The sequence below is a fragment of the Mycteria americana genome, chromosome 5 (assembly GCF_035582795.1).
Source record: "Mycteria americana isolate JAX WOST 10 ecotype Jacksonville Zoo and Gardens chromosome 5, USCA_MyAme_1.0, whole genome shotgun sequence".
NCBI classification, from domain to species: Eukaryota; Metazoa; Chordata; class Aves; order Ciconiiformes; family Ciconiidae; genus Mycteria; species Mycteria americana.
Genome location: NC_134369.1, coordinates 1,816,436 through 1,832,172, shown reverse-complemented (window position 1 = coordinate 1,832,172; position 15,737 = coordinate 1,816,436). Strand labels below are relative to the sequence as shown.

The 15,737-nt window shown below is 69.8% G+C and overlaps 1 protein-coding gene across 2 annotated transcripts in view; it reads right to left on the bottom strand.

Annotated features, from left to right (window-relative positions):
* The window catches only part of SYT7 (synaptotagmin 7), a 31,427-nt gene that overhangs the window by 4,146 nt on the left and 11,544 nt on the right, over positions 1-15,737 (bottom strand). The window contains exons 2-8 of one of the 2 annotated variants that reach the window (XM_075501837.1): positions 13,569-13,672; positions 11,244-11,323; positions 9,360-9,491; positions 8,575-8,790; positions 5,080-5,448; positions 3,129-3,254; positions 196-331 (exon numbers count right to left, since the gene is read on the bottom strand). In XM_075501837.1, the coding sequence (XP_075357952.1) occupies positions 196-331; positions 3,129-3,254; positions 5,080-5,448; positions 8,575-8,790; positions 9,360-9,491; positions 11,244-11,323; positions 13,569-13,672 (1,163 nt within the window). The remainder of the gene's footprint in view (positions 1-195; positions 332-3,128; positions 3,255-5,079; positions 5,449-8,574; positions 8,791-9,359; positions 9,492-11,243; positions 11,324-13,568; positions 13,673-15,737) is intronic. The other variant, XM_075501838.1, reaches the window with a different exon arrangement.

Here is a 15,737-nt window from a genome sequence, read left to right as displayed (position 1 = left end):
TCGCCTCGGCTGAGCTGGGGCTGCGCCGGCTGCGGCAGCCGGCTGCGACGGGGACTTGGCAGAGCGGGCCGGGACGTGCCAGGACACTTGCGGCACAGGGCGGGCGTGGGGAAGAGCTCGGGGAAGGGGGCGCGAGGAGACGCCCGGGCGATGCCCAGGGTGGGAGCCCGTCCCCAGCGCAACCCATCCACCCACCATGAGCATCTCACTGGTCAGGGAGTTGACCAGGTCGGAGACGGAGGAGCGCGGCTCCGTCTTGTGGTCGGACTCATCGTGCGGCGGCTGCCCTGGCACGGGTGCCGTGTTCGCCGCCTTGCCGCCGGCTGGCAACCTGGGGAAAGAGAGGCAGCGCCTTAGCGGAGAGGGGCCGAGAGCCGAGGGCGAGACAGCGAGGGGCTCCCCCGGGCCCCCTCTCCCGGTGGATGCTGCGCCTGGGCTGTGTCAGCCCTCGACGGAGGCTGCCAGCCGGGACACGGGCGGAGCCGGACCGCAGGGACGGCCGGGTGGCTGCGTGCCACCTGGGTGCCAGCTGGTGCCCCGGGACCTGCGGCACGCCGCCTGGGAGCACGGCAGCACGTCCCAAGCTGCCAACGTCCCCCCGGCCACGACCCATCCCCGGCAGGCGGAGAGCCCACGGTGACGCCAGGAGCGGCCGCCTGGCCCCGCGGCTACCGGGTCCTCACCAGCACCCGCAGCTCTGGCTGCGCCTCACCCACGCGCAGCCCCTTCCCACGCCGGCGTGGGGCCAGGCGCTCGCCGACCCGAGGGTGCTTCGTGCTACGGCGCGCGCTTGGCGCTCAGTGCTGACCGCCCCCCTTTCCGTCTGCCGTCGAGCCCTCCCTGGTGCCCCGGAGCCAGGACCGCTGCCCCGGCTGTCCCCGCACATCCCGGCTGCGGCAGCCGGGTCTCGGGGAGCGGGGGCCGTGCCGGCGGCTCCCGGCTGGCTGTGGGACGGTGGGCACGGTGCCGGGGAGGGAGCGGCCCGGTGGGAGGGTGGGCAGCTGGGAGCTGCGGCGGGCACACGGACAGAGCAGCGATGGAGGCGGGCGGGCACACACCGGGGCCACGCTGCCACGATGCACGGGGACAACAGGGGACACAGGCACACGGCAGCGGGGACAGGGCAGCCCTGGGGGGCTCCCGCGGTGCAGACATATCCAAGAGGGAGGGGATGCGCACACAGACAGGCACCCCTACGCTGCACCCCACGCTCCCGCCCGCCGCAGCCCCTGCCCGAGCCAAGATACGGTGACAAACCAACAGACGGACCAACAGGACACGCGCCGCGGCAGGCAGCATGCCGCCGGCACAGCCCCAGCGCCACGGCGGGCTCAGCGGGCAAAGCCACAACGCATGCCACGAGACACCCACCGACACGCCAAGCACACGCAGACACACGCTAATGGAGACGCAGGTTGGGGACCTGGGGGCGATGGGGACGGAGGCACACGCGGCGGCACGGGGCGGCAGCCCTCTCGCACACCCACACACACGTGGCTCGCCCGCCCCGGCAGGACGGCACCCCGGGAGGACCGAGATAGCTGGGGAGGCAAAGTCAGGTTAAAAACAGAGTGAAAATGAAGGCGGAGGAGCCGGCGGCGGGGCTCGCTGGGTGAGGAGACGCCGGTGGAGCCGTGGGTGCCGGGGCAGCGGCGCGTACCGGCGGAGGTCGCAGACAGCGAGAGAGAGAGAGCGGGAAAGAGCAAGAGAGAGGAGGAGCAGCGTCGTCCACCACTGGCCTGCCAGGAGGGAAAGGGGGAGAGAGGAGCGGGGCGGACGGACGGACGGAGAGCGGTTAGTCGCCGGGACAGGAGACACGCTGAGGCACCGGGCTGGAGCCGCCGGGGACGGGCTGGAAGGAAGAAGCTGAGAATTGGGGATGGAGGAAACGTTTCGAGGCAGGAGAGGGGGCGGCCGGCAGCACCGGGTGGGCAGGCGAAAGCGGAGGGTGCCGGACCCCGTCCCCTCCGCCGGCCGAACCCCCCGCGTCCCGCGGGGCCCAGGGGGACGGGGAGCAGGGCGGGAGATGGAGGCGGGGAGGCCATGCACGCACCGGGATAGATCTTTCGGACCAGCGAGCTGGGGGAAGCGGGGAGCAGGGTCTTGCTGCGGCACAGCCACCCCCCCCAGCCCCGTGCCCGGCACCCAGCATCCCCCCTCCCCTCGCCCGGCACGGGGCAGCTGGCATGGTACGGCGCGGCGGCCGGTGCTCCCCGCAGGGACCGGCTGCGCAGCGCGACGCCAGGGAGGGAAGTGCTAAAAGATGGAGCGAAACCAAGCCGAGCAGGGTAAAAATAGCCGGCGGGCGAGAACGGTGCCAGTTCATTAACACGCCGAGCACGCGGGGAGGCAGCGCCCGCCGGCTTCACACCTCCTCCCCGCTCTGGAGGGGATTAACACCCGCTCCCGGCAGCGCAGGGCCCCTCCGCTCCTGCCAGCCCTTGCCAGCGGCCGTGGCTGGGCTCTGGCTGGGCTCCGGTGCCGGCGCCGGCTGTGGTGCTGAGCCTTCGGCAGCCCGGGAAGGCAGGGAGCGGCCGGAGGCGAGGGTGAGCCGTGACGCTGGCTCTGCCCCCGGTCAGCCGTGGGGCCGAGCGCACGCCACCGCAGGGATGTCCCCGTGCCCCCCCGGTCAGCCGCCCGCCCCGCGTCAGGCTGCGAACGGCCCCGCCGGGCCGGAGGTCGCGGCGGCGCGGCGCACGAGCCGTGCGTTGGGATGGGACGCGGCTCAGCTGCCGACGCGGCATCGTCGGGGGGTCCCCGCACCCCGTTCTCCTCCCGGCACAGGGGCTCTCCCCTGCCTCGCGCCCTGCTCCTGAGCGTGTGCCCCCCAGCATGCAGCCGGGGCGGGGGGCTGGGGCTGGCAGGAGGGGGAGGGCAGGGAGGGAGGAGGAAGGGATGGGGGTCCTCTTGGTGCCGCTCCTCCGGAGGCAGGACGGCGGGTGCCGGCGGGGGTGCGGGGAGGGGGTGCGGGGGGGAGAGCTGCAGATGTCACCGTGCCCGCTGGGCCACCCTGTGCCGCTCCAACCTTCGCGCTCCACGAGGCCAGCCTCCTCCTCCTCCTCCTCCTCCACCCTGGGTGAGGCCCTCGTCTCCTCCTCCTGCGGGACTGCCCTCGTCCTCGCTCATACCTCTTGTCCCCCTGAGCGTTCGGCTGGTTCGGCTGCGTCCCAGCGGGTTGCAGGTCGGGGATATTGGCAAAGTCATCTTGCTCTGAGAGTCCCAAAACCAGGGATAACACCACCATCCGGCCTTCCCTGCCCAGGCGGCCCCGCAGGCAGCGGGAGAGAGAGAGAGAAAGAGAGGAGAACACAGCATCAGGCAGGGAACCGGCAGGAGCGGCGGCACCCCGCGGTCCCCCGACGGCGAGGGGACCCCGGCTCTGCCCGCCGGCCCCTGCGCAGGAGACGACGTCCGGGATGGGCGCAGAGGGCTGCGGGGAGAAAGGTGCCGGCTCCGGCAAGCTTGGCGCGTGTGGGTACCACCGCCACCCCTCTCCTCCGCCGGTCCAGGCAGGGAGGACGCCGAGGTCCTGCCGAGGGGGGAGAAGGTGCCCGGAGGGGCTGGGGACGGGGGACGGCGCGAAGGGAGCGAGGTCCCAGCATCCTTCCCTGGAGGAGGAGATGGCGGTGCCACGGCCGAGGCTCTTTGCCCCGCTCCGGCACCGCCGGCGCGGCCTCCCCGGGGCCCGTAACCGCGTTTACGCCGCGGCGCCGGGTAGGCAGGCGGGAGGGTAAACAGAATAAAGAGCAAAAGCAAAGTTAATGGTTTCAGAAAGCGGCGGCGGTAAACGGCAGCGGCTCCTCCGCGGGGAAACGGCGCGCCGGCTCGGCACATCCCGGCTCTGCGGCTGCTCCCGCTCCGCCAATTAAGGCTGGAACCAGCGCCGGTGCCGGGTAAACAGGGAGGAACGCGACCCTGGGGAGGGCTAATGAGCCACATCTCGACATCGGGAAGGCGGCAAACGGAGCCGGCGAGGAACCTCTCCGGTGGAGGCTGGGCAGAACCTCGGCGCTGGGCAGGCAGAGCCGAGAGGGGCGGCAACCGGCTGGCGGGGACGAGGCGGGGGTCACGGCCGGTGCCGGAGCTGGGAGGGGACCCCCGGGCAGGGCTGCAGGCAGCGACCCCGGGTGCCTCTGCCCGCCCGGAGGAAGGTTCAACCCTCTCTCCAGGGCTGCCTGCGCAGGCAGGAGCAGGGCGGGCGGCCAAATTCGTGTCTCCCGGGGCCTTTCCCACCTAACCCTGACGCAGAAGGTGCTGCGCTGACTCACGCAAGGGCAGGATCGGGCCCGGCCCCCCCTCCCCGAGCAGGACCAGCCTGCGGGAAGCGCAGTCGGGATCTCAGCACCCCCTCTCCTGGGGTGCCGGGGGGCAAACGGAGGTCGGGGGGAGCGGGAGGACCCCGGGGAGGACGGAGGCGGGGGGGGGACCAGCTCTGCGGAGGAGCGACAACGTCATGTGCCGAGATAGGGCGGCAGCGCGGGACTCGGATTAGTCCTCGGCGTTTGAGGTTTGAAAGCCAGGGCTGATACAGGAGATAGGGTTAAACCAGATTAAAGATCACACGGCTCCGGCAGCTCCCAGCAAGCTGCCTCTGCGGCTCCCAGCCTGGGCGGAAGGCAGCCTGAGCCGCAGCGATATCAGGGCTGAACAGACGGTCACCCCTGCACGGGAGCCACCGCCGGCACGGGAGCCGCCGCCGGCACGGCTGCCCGCCCTCCTCCTCCTCCTCCTCGGGGCAATGTCACTCCCCACTGGTGGCTGCCCCGTGGGCTGGAGCATCCCTGCACTCCCCGGGAACTGAAGGGGACCCGAGCACCCGCGCCGGCCGGCAACGCAGCGGTGATGCGCGGCAAAGCCCCGGGGCAAAGCGAGCTGGGGGAGCGTGCGAGACCCTTCCCCGCGCCCCTGGGCCGGGGGAGCCGGCCCGATCCCGCGTGACGGGGCCGGAGGGGACCCGGCTCTTCCCGCTGGCATCGTATTCCCGAGGTGGTGCCGGCCAAGCGGCTGCGCCGGGGTAAGCAACGGAGAGAGCAAAGGAGACAGAGCAGAAGGAGAGAGCGGAGGAGAACGCACACTTACAGGAAGGACTTCATGTCCAAGCCGCGGTTGCGGATTTGCCCCACCACGTGGTCCCAGCTGCCGGGATTGGAGCGGCTCCGGCCGCCAGCCGTCCGATGCTTGGAGCCGGCAGCGATGCCCTGGCGCGCCTGGCCGCCGCGGGAGCCCCGGGGGTTGCCGGCGCCGGCAGAGGAGCCGCTGTGGGCCTGGAGGTGGCCCAGGCTCTGGCTGGTGGTGGGCTGGCTGTGGTTGGCGCGCTGGTGCTGGCTGAGGGGCTGCTGCAGACTTTGCTGGCGCATGAGCGTGCGGGGCCTCTGGCATTTGGGGTCGCCTGCTGAGGTGGGGATATACTCAAGGGTAGTGGCTGTGGACAAGGTGGAGTCCTCGAAACTTAGGGAGAGGAAGGGCAGAGGAGAGGAGAGAAAGGAGAAGAAGGTGAAGGGGCAAAATTGGAGGAAGGAAAAGAAGAGAGTTAGAGAGAAGATGCCCCAGCGCAGGGAGCGCTCCGGCAGGGGCCAGCGGATGCAGCGACCGGTTCCTCTGCCTCTCGGCCCTGGCTCGGCCTCGCCGGTGGCACGGGGCTCTCGCGCCGCTGCTGCCATCTCGCCCGGGTGCCGTCCCGGGCTGCCGGGGGGCTCGGCCGCGGCACCGTGGCACCCGGCCGGCTGGGTGCCTTCCCGCTCCCGTGGCTGCCGCGCAGCTGGTGCCTTCCCGGCACGCCGGCCGACCTCGTCTGCGAGCTAATTAGGCTGCTGCGTGAAGGCGAATCCCACGGCGCCCGCTCACGTGCCGCCAGCCAGCCCGCCCCGTCCCCGTCCCCGTCCCCGTCCCCGTCCCTCCCAGCCCAGCACCCAGCCGCCAGCACCCTCGCCGCCGGGCCTCAGCATCCCCTGTCTCGAGGGACCGTGCCAGCCGGGGGTTCCTGCAGCGATGGCGGGGCCGAGCCCCCCGCGGCCGTGGCGTGCCGGCGAGCCCGGTGTCCCCACGGCCAAGCCAGGCTGCCAGCGGAGAGGGACCCCGCTGGGGCGGGAGTCCGGCCACGCTCCCAGCCCCCTGATCACGGGATGGGAGGCGACGGGGACACGGCCCCGGCAGGACGGGGAGCGCGGAGAAGCCCAGCCCTGGGCGGACGGGCTTCGTCTGGCCGGCGGAGAGGGAAGAGCAGGCGAGAGGCCGGCGAGGGAAGCGGCCGTGCCTGGCGCTGGCCATGCAGCCGGCCCCGCGCCGGGGCGGCAGCACATGCGTGGCACGGCCCGTGAAGCCGGGCGGGAACCCCGGGCACGGTGCCGATGCCCGCGGCAGCCTGCAAAGCTCGTGGCCGCGAGACCAGGGGGTCCAGCCAGCCCGGCAAAAGCACTCGGGGGCCCTCAACGCACAAGGGCAGGGGCCACCCTGGGACCCCCGCCCCGCCTGGCACCGGGTAGTCACCTTCAGCAGCAGCTGCCGACCTTACCCCGGTCCCTGCGCTGCCTGGGGCCGGCCGGGGTGCCGGCTGAAACCGTGTGGCGAAGCTGTGCCGTCGTGCATTGCCAGCAGCGGGGGATAGAGAGGGAGGGGGGAAGGATAAATAGCTTAAAGAAAAAAAGCGAGGAAAAAAAAAAAAGAGGTGAAGGAAGAGCGAAAGGCGAGAGAAAGAGAGAGAGAGGAGGGAGGGAAGTCGAGAGGAGCGGAGAGCTGGGATGGATCCGGCCCCACGGCCGGGACCGAAAACACACGGGGCGCTGCCCCGCCCCCCCCACGCCTGCCGCCGACCTCCTTTCGCTTTCCTATCAAATCCTAAATTAGTTCAATTTACAACCTCTCAGTCACAGGAAACTAAATCTGGCTCCTCTCGGCCTGGCGCCAGCTGGAGGCGCGAGCTCCTGCCAGCACCGTGCCAGGCGGCAGCACGCCCCGCCCGCACGCCCCGCCCGTGCCCGCCGTGTGCCCCGGCTACCGGGGAGGGGGTACGGCAGCCGGAGCCCCAGCACGGCCCCCCGTGAACACCCCCAAGCCCAAAGGCTCTGCGCACAAGAGACGCTGAAAGGCAGGACGCTTTGCCGGCGGCTTCCTCATCCCCTTAACTCTGCCCTCGCCGCCTGCGCCAGCCCAGCACGCTGCAGCGGCCGTCCATCCGTTGTCCGTCTGTCCGGCTCCCAACCCCTCCGGGCTCTACCAGCCAGGACGGCAGAGCCCGTTCCCACGCCAGCGCTGCCCCGGCCGGCGCGGCACGGCCGCCGGCACAGCCCGGCTGTGACTCGGCGGGAGCGGAGGTGCCGAGCGGCGCGCGGGCGCGCGTCCGCGGCTCTCGGCACAGCAGCCGCGCGACGCCTTTTCTTAGCCGGCCTTCGCGCGTCCCGCCGGAGGAGCGCGGGCTCCCAGCGGGTTTCGCTTCTCCGCCGAGACTGGCTACGGCTGAAGGCTGCGCAGCTCCCCCTCTTCCTCGCCTCTCCCTCTTGCCTGCCAGCAGGCGAGCCGGAGCACTCCAGCATCGTGCCAAACGGGTGGCCACGGCTCCAAACGAGGGGGACACCAATCTCTGGGGCTCCAGGAGGCATTTGGGATTTGTCCAAGGAGGCGGAACTGGCCTTTCTCTTTTGAAAAGGCTTTCTCCCCACTGACAAGGCTGGAAGAAGCAGCGGGGATGAGGCCCGCCAGCCTTGGGAAACGCCTTCGCCATTGCCACCGACCTCTCCGAGGGTGCCGGGGCTGCTGCCGGGACGTGCTGGCTGCTCAGCCAGCAGCATGGCACTCAGGCTGCCGCGCAATCGGAGGCTGCTGCACCCCAGCACAGGGAACCAGAGCGGAGATCAGAGACATAGGATGGAGCCCACAGCCAGATAAATCACCGCCATCTCCCCCGGCAGAGCTCTGGTCGCTGCCAGCAGCGGAGGGTCTCGCCGAGACCCCCCCACCCATCCTGCCTGGGCCACGAGCCCTGCAGAGCGTGCCAAAGCTCTGGTTTTCCCCTAAATCTAGGGGAAACGGCCAACTTTCCCCAACTCTCCCCCGGCATCGGGTGGTGGAGCCGCAAGCGAGGTGCCGGCGCCGGGTCCCACGGCTGTGCCGTGGGTCAGGGGAGCGCCGCGGAGGGAAGAGGCTGGCGATGCCACGCGCCATCCCCGATGGCTGCATCCCAGGGACGGGGACGGGGGGACAGCAGCTCCTGCCTTTGGGCCATCGCCAAGATGGTCCCCCCTGCCCCGGGGAGCCTCACCGGGGACGCCGAGACGCTTCCCAGCGGCAGCGGGCAAAGCCACTCTTGGCGCTGGAAACGTGCCGGGGACAGCACCCGAAGGCGCTCCTCCTGCCCAGCTGGGGCTCGAGCCCCGCAGCCCCTTCCTCCGCTCCCCCCGAGCCAAAACGCTGCCGGAACGCCGCCAGCAGCCCCTCGCCTCCCTCGGCGCGGTGGGCCGGGGGATCTCTTGGTGGCCCCCGACCAAGCGCGGCTCGCAGAGGGGAGCGGGCACCTGGGCACGCTGGCAGTGGCGGGGGTCCGTGCCGGGGTGCCGTGCCGGACCGTGCGTGCTCACTCACTTGGACAGGCTGAGCTTCCCTGAGGCCAAGTGGCTCTGCACCGTGTGCCAGCGGCCTCGTGCCGCCTTCCCCGCGCCGGGCTCGCTGTGGGCAGAGACGCTGCTCCTCATGCCGTCCTCGCCGAGCCGCTGCTTCTCCCCGGGGCGGCCGTCGCGCTCCCCCGCCAACCCCGCGGCAGCCGACGCCGTCAGCTTGGCCCCTGATAACAGAGAGCCACTGGGCCGGGCCGGCAGCCGGACCCCCCCAGACAGACGTGAAGGGAGCCAGACGGACAGACGGATGGACGTGGCGGGGGGGGAGCCGTGTGATAGGGATGGGGGGTACGAGGGGAGGGGGAGAGAGCCGGAGGGGGACAGACAGACAAGAGACGGACAGACAGACAGAGAGAGAGAGAGAGACATCAGCACTGCAAAAGAAAAGGGGTCCTGGCCGGGGGGTGCGCGGGGGCCTCGGCAAAACCATCCAAAATAAAGGGTGGAGAAGGGCGAGGGCGAAGGTGGGGGTCCCACTTGCCGGCAGCCCAGCCCCGGGGGGGACCCGTCCCCGCGCCGAGGGGGTGCCCCCAACGCGCAACCCCGTCCTGCGCTGCCGCGAGGCGGGGGGTCCCGCCGCGGCCCCGGCCGCCCCCGGGGGAGCGGGAAGGAGGGGTTGCTCGTCTCCATGGGGCTGCCCATGGGGTGGCGTGCAGGGAGCCCAGGAGGAGGAGGAGGAGGAGGAGGAGGAAGGCGAGCGGGTGCTGCCCATATACTCACTACACGGAGCAAACCCGGTAAGGAGAGACTCACTTGAGGGAAAGCCGCGGATCACCGTACGGGGCGTAAGGTGAAATGTTTAGTATAAACTCCTTGGGAGGGTAGGAGCTCCATTTCTGCTGCACTGTGTTGTCATTGTTATTCCAAAAGTCTCTGTCTAGATCGCTACAGCGGCCGGAGACCAGGGGAGAAAGAAAAGGGAAATACAAGAGAGAGAAGCTGAATTCCTGTGAGAGGGGAGGAAAAAGCCGCCCTCCGCCCCCCGGAGCGCCGGGATCCTGCGGAGAGAGACGGGGCACGCGGCTGCCCACCCCTCGGACACCGACACACACACGCACACGTACACACGGACAGACAGACGGATGGACGGAGCGGGGCAGAGCTGCGGAGAGACAGGAGCGGGCGGCTCCGCCGGCTGGGAAGGAGAGAAGGATGGAGCGGGGTTAGAGAGGTGCCAGCGAGCGCGGCGCCGGTGCAGCGTCCCCGGCACGTGTGTCCGCGCGTCCTCGGCACGCGGGTCTGTGCGTCCTCACCTCCTCAGCAGTCGGGTCCTGGAGGCGCACGCTGCTCGGTTAACCGTGACGCTGCTGCGTGTCGGAGACCCCTCCGGGTCCCCTCCTGCCAAACCAGCCCGCTGCCGGCACAGAGCCTGAACCTCCCAGCTCCGGCAAGCTGCCGCAGCACCCCGCTGCCCGGCCCGAGCTGCGTGCCGGTGGCTGTGGAGCTGAGCGGCTCCCCGCCGGCGCTGGGGGACTTGAAAAGCCACCGGTGCCCGGCCTTCACACCCCTCGTCGATGCCCGCCTGCGTCTCCGGGTTGAGCCCGGCTGCGTGGACCTTGCCAGAGCCGGGGAGGGAGAGCCGCGTGTGCCGTGCCGTCGGGAGGGCATGTGCCTCCCCCTCCGGTCCCAGCTGGGCACGGCCAGTCCCGGCGCGGCCGGGAGCGACTGGCCGGGCTGTGCCCAGGCAGAGGGGTGCCCGAGGTAGCCCCAGACGCCCGCACCCCAATAATACCCCGGGCAGGAGGCCAGGCCAGCCACGAGAGGAGGTTTGCAATAGTCTTACTCCAGGCAGGGGCTATTTCCCTCCTGATGGTCCAGCCCCCGGCTCCTCGCAAGAGCCCTGCGGGGTGCCGGGGGTAGAGCTGGGGTGCCCGGGGGAGCACCCCCTCAGCTGCCAGCCCCCCCGCCTCACTCCCTACCCAGCGCCACGGGACGCCCCAGCTCCGCTCTCCTCTCCCCACCGCGTCCCCGATGCCCGTGCTCCGCAGAGCCGTGCCGGCCGCGCACGCAGCGGGGCCGGGGAGGGCTCCGTCAGTGGGGCAGGGCTCGGGCTCTGCACCCCCAGACCTGGGGCAACCCCGGGGACACCTGCGCTGAGGTCCCCATGGCTCCATCTGGTCACGCCCGCGGCTCGGTGGCTGAGCCAGGAGGGGTACCCGAGGGTGCTGGAGAAACCCGCCGGCTCTCCCGGAGCCCCTCTCCCACTGGGGCTGGGGGACCTGGGGACACCTCCGCCCCGACTCGGGGGACCATCCCATCCCGCAGGCAGCTGCAGGAGGAGCAGGGCTTGGCAATGCTTTGGCACGACGGTGGGGACCACCCGTGGCTCAGTCTCCCCGGCACAGAGCCGGGCAAGCAGCCGCCGCCAAACTCGCTCTACCGGGGCTGGGCTGGGCACGGACCCTCCTCGCTGGGAGCGGAGGGATGGCCACCTCTGTCCCCACGGAGGGACTTCCCTGCTGCCAGCGCCCGGCACCAACCCGGCACGCGTCCCCACGCAGGCAGGGCACCCACGACCGGGGGATGGCGTGCGGCAGAGGGCAGGGTGCTGGGCGGGCTGCAGCCGTGCCAGGCCCGTGGCAGAGAGGCTCCCGGTGCCGCAGCCCCCTGCCCCTCTCCCCCTACCCTGGCACCTACTTGATGGTTTTCTTTTCACTGCGGCCTCGGCTGGAGTCCGGAGTTCCCACGGTCTCCAGGGAAGTCTTGTAACGCTTACCCTGCGGAGAGGAGAGGAGAAGGGGGGTCAGGGGGTGGCAGGGAGACCCCCACCACACCGCAGAGCATCGTGGCAAGAGGATGGGGATGGGAGCTGCGCCTCCATCGGCTGGAGAGTTTGACCTGGATTTTGCCCTTTTCCCTTACAGCCTCCCGGTCAGCGAGCTCCGTCCCACCGAGCCAGGCAGCAAAACTGCCGAGAGCTTCATCCCTTGGCCCTTACGAGCCAGCAAAGGCACCGGGGAGACGCTGGCCCGGCCGCCCTGGCTCCCGGCACCTTCCCCGAGGGGCCGGAGGGCAGAGGGGGACTCGGACCCTGTGTCACCCCAAGGACAGAGCGGCAGCCGCTGCCTGCGTACCCTTCCACAGCCTCACCGGGGGAGGAGCAGGTAATTTTAGGATTAATTGAACCTGAATTAATTGAGTTCACCTTCCCCACCGAAAGGGAAGAGCTGCCATCTGATAATGAAGCAGGCGCTCGCTCCTAACTGGGGCTTGTAATCAGGGCACTTCACTGCGATTTCCGACGGCAGGTTCAGCGTGCTGCTCCGATCCAGGGCGGACAAGAGCGCAATTAATGCCAATTAGCGAACAATTAGGAGCGGAGGCTGCTCCGCGCAGGTGCGGGGAGGCCGAGGTGGGACGGGAGCAGCTGCCGGAGCAGGCTGGGGTTGCGGACCAGCCCTCCCACCGCAGAGGCCCCGGAGCTGCGAGCAGCCCTCCGGCAGGAGCCAGCCCCGCACGCAGCCCGCCCGTGAAACGGAAGAGTATTTCTCCTTCCTCCTTCTCTCCGGCCTCATCACCTCTGCACGGAACCGTCTCCTTGGCAGTGCTGCGTCAAAGGACTCCCTGCACCCTCGGCGCCGGCGTCCTTGGACAGCCAGGGGCTAATCCTGCCGGGAGCTGCAGGGATGCTGGATCTCCTTGGATGCCCGCGGGCTAATCCTGCCGGGAGGCACAGGGGTGCCGGACCTCCTTGGACGCCCACGGGCCATCCTGGAAGGAGTCACCGTTGTCCCCAGCAGGTCACAGCACAAGGATCGCGGGGACGCTGCCGCCGGCCCGTCCGACCCGACCCGACCCGCGGCTGCCACTCGGGCGCAGACCGGGGCCAGCCCGGCAAGCGCTCAGCGGGTTTGGCCGTGGTTCCCAGGCAGCCGTTCCAGCGCCGCGCGCTGTCGAGGGCTGGCCGGGATGCGCCTTTCCATTCCCAGCCCGAACGCCTTCCCGGCCAATTTATACTTATTTGTTCCTCTGCCAGCTTCGTCCTTCAGCACAACCGGCCCTTGTCCTCCCCAGTGCCTAACCCTCTGCCGCCTCCCTCTCCAGCCTGCCCTTCCCTGGGTGGCACCAGCCGGGCTCGGAAACCCCTTCCCACCCACCTCCCCTCCCCACGCACGGCAGCTCCCACCGGCCCCACGCTGCCTTCTCCTCGGCCAGACCCCCTCTCGCCTCCCCGGGGGAGCGTTGCCTTCCTGCGGCTCGGGGAGGGCTGCCGGCACCGCCGGGGTGGGCATCTCCCGCAGGGGAAGAGCCGCTGCCGTCGCAGCGCTTGACCCAGATTCGAATCCGATGGCGACGGAAACGCAGCCGAGCACGCGGCCAGATCCTGGTGCCGGGCTGCTCCGGGAAGAGGAGGAGGAGGAGGAGGAAGGACGCTGGGCAGGAGGGAGTGCCGTCCCAAGCCAAAGGCCCTCCTGCCGCGGTGGGGCTTGGGAGGGAAGCCGGGTGCCGCGGGGGTGCTGGGGGGCCGGGGCGGGGGCACGGCAGGCGGCACGGCCGGCTCGCAGTGCCCGCTGCTGCTGGGAATGGGCTGGCCGCCTTCCCACGGGGCTCTTCCAGGCAGGAGCATGCCCAGCAGGACAGGGGCCAGCTCGTTACCGCTTGTCGCAAATATATATATATGTATTTGGAAACTTCCCTTTATGCCGCACAAACGGTTTCGCCCAAACATTTAATTATCACATCTCCTAAAGAGCAAAATAAAAGCTGCAGCCGGCACCCGCCACAAACCGCTCTCGGCAACTGCCGCTGCCTGCCAGCAGCCTCGCCGCCCGGCCGCGCGCCCCGCCGCCCCGGCGGCAGGCGTTGCCCCCCGCTCAGCGGGACCCCCGCCCCAGCCACCGCCCAGGGGCAGAGGGCGGCCGGGACCCGCGTCCCAGCGCGCCCCGGGACGCCGGGAAGGGAGGAGGGGTGCCCCACGCCCGCTCCCCACCCCGGGCACCCGGCCAGCGTGGGGACACTTACCAGTTTGCGTTGGCACCACTGGCAGATCCCGCAGAGGACGATGGTGACGCTAAGGCTGACGGTGATGATGGCTGAGACGAGGAGGACGTCGCGGGAAGGAGCCCCTGCGGGGGAGCAGAGCAGAGCCACCGCTCAGCGAGGGGGCGGGGAGGGGGGCCAGCCCCGCGCCCAGGGGTGCCTCCGGCATGGCCGTGAGTACAGCACCCTGCACGCAGCACCCGGGGAGAGCCGGGCAAGAACAGGGAGAGCAAAGGTGGGGGACGGGGTCCGGCTAACGGGCTCCGACCCCACGAAACACCCCGGCATAGTGGCCTGCCCGCCGGCCCCGGGCTCCCGGCAGGATGCCCTGGACCCGGTGCTCCCCGGGAGCTCGGGCCGGAGCACAGCACAGGCTTTAGTCTCTGCCGGCACCCTGGGAGCGCTGGCGCGTCCGGCAAGGGTCGCAGCATCCCCACGCGCCTCCTGCGGCTCCCGCCATGCCGTCTCGGCACAGCGGCTGTTGTTTTGTGTTGCTTCCCCCTCCCCTTCGCCTTCCTAATCCCCATCCCTTCCCCTTTCCTCTTTTCCTTCCTCTTTGCCTTCCTAATGCCCATCCCTTCCCCATCCCCATCCCTTCCCCATCCTTTCACCTTCTCCATCCTCTTCCCCTTTTCCTTCCCCTTTCCCCATCCTTTCACCTTCTCCATCCTCTTCCCCTTTTCCTTCCCCTTTCCCTTTCCTTTCCCCATCCTTTCACCTTCTCCATCCTCTTCCCCTTTTCCTTCCCCTTTCCCCATCCTTTCACCTTCTCCATCCTCTTCCCCTTTTCCTTCCCCTTTCCCTTTCCTTTCCCCATCCTTTCACCTTCTCCATTCTCTTCCTCTTTTCCTTCCCCTTTCCCTTCCCCATCCTTTCACCTTCTCCATCCTCTTCCCCTTTTCCTTCCCCTTTCCCTTTCTTTTCCCCATCCTTTCACCTTCACCATCCTTTCCCCTTTTCCTTCCCCTTCCCCATCCTTTCACCTTCTCCATCCTCTTCCCTTTTTCCTTCCCCTTTCTCTTTCCTTTTCCCTTCCCCATCCTTTCACCTTCTCCATCCTCTTCCCCTTCCCCTTTCCCTTCCCCTTTCCCTTCCCCATCCCGTCCCTTTCCCCTTCCCCATCCCCTCCAGACAAGCCATCCCCTGGTTCCTTGCTGGATCCATGCCCTTTCCACCGGTGCCCCGCAGCCACCCCACAGCGGGGGTTCCCTCTTTGGGTCAGCCCACCCCACACAGGTTCACCCCAAATGGCAGCGCAGGTGCCTGGCAGGGGCTGCAGGGGAGGGCTGGGGCGGCAGGCTCCCCTGCTCCTCCCCAGCCTGGCCATGAGGACAACTTGGGGACCCCAAAAGTGGGGGCGGACCCCTCTGCTGCCCCAGCACCCCCCCCTGCGGGCGCTGGGGATGGTTACAGGGCCAGGCAGGCATCTCCCACCCACCCTGCTCCTGTCCTGCACCCAAGCAGCCCCGCGGGCAGCAAAACCCCTCGCCGGCCCCCGAGGGACCTGCCCTGCCTCCCCCACGGCCCCTGCCCCGGCACAGGGCGTCTCCAGCATCCGGCAGCCCCGGCACAGCCGCCGAGGTACGGCCAGGCTGCCAGCAGGCGTGACGGCCCTGGCACCGTGGGAGGATTAATATGGGCCCAAGGCGGCTTGGGGGGGGTCCGGTGGGACCCCCAGCCCAGCTCAGCCCCGTCCCCTGGCAGGAGCCCCGCAGCCAGCGCTGCACCCCGGCATCGGGACAGGCCAGCGTTCGAGCCGCAGCCGGCCGTGGGAAGCAGCGAGGCCGAAGCAGCCCGCCTGAAGCTGTACTGCAGTATAAATATTAAACAATAATTGTTAATAATTAATTCGCCCGCAGACCTTGTTATTGTAATGAAATTTGCCAGCGGCTCAGAGGCTGGGATGAGTCAGTGGCCCGGGCGGCCGGATCGGGGGCTCAGGCATCCCCCCGTCACGCGGCAGGGTCCCCGGTGCCGCCGGCACCCCGCTCCCGCCCCGGCGTGCAGACGGGTGCCGGAGCGGCCGCAGTACCGCCAGCCCCGCGGCCGCCGGTGCAATAAGAAAGAGAAGCAGAGGGGATGGTGGCAATAAAGGGGAGTTTTATAAAAGCCCCTTAAGCAGCCGCACGGCTGGCGCTGAGCCCCTGCCAG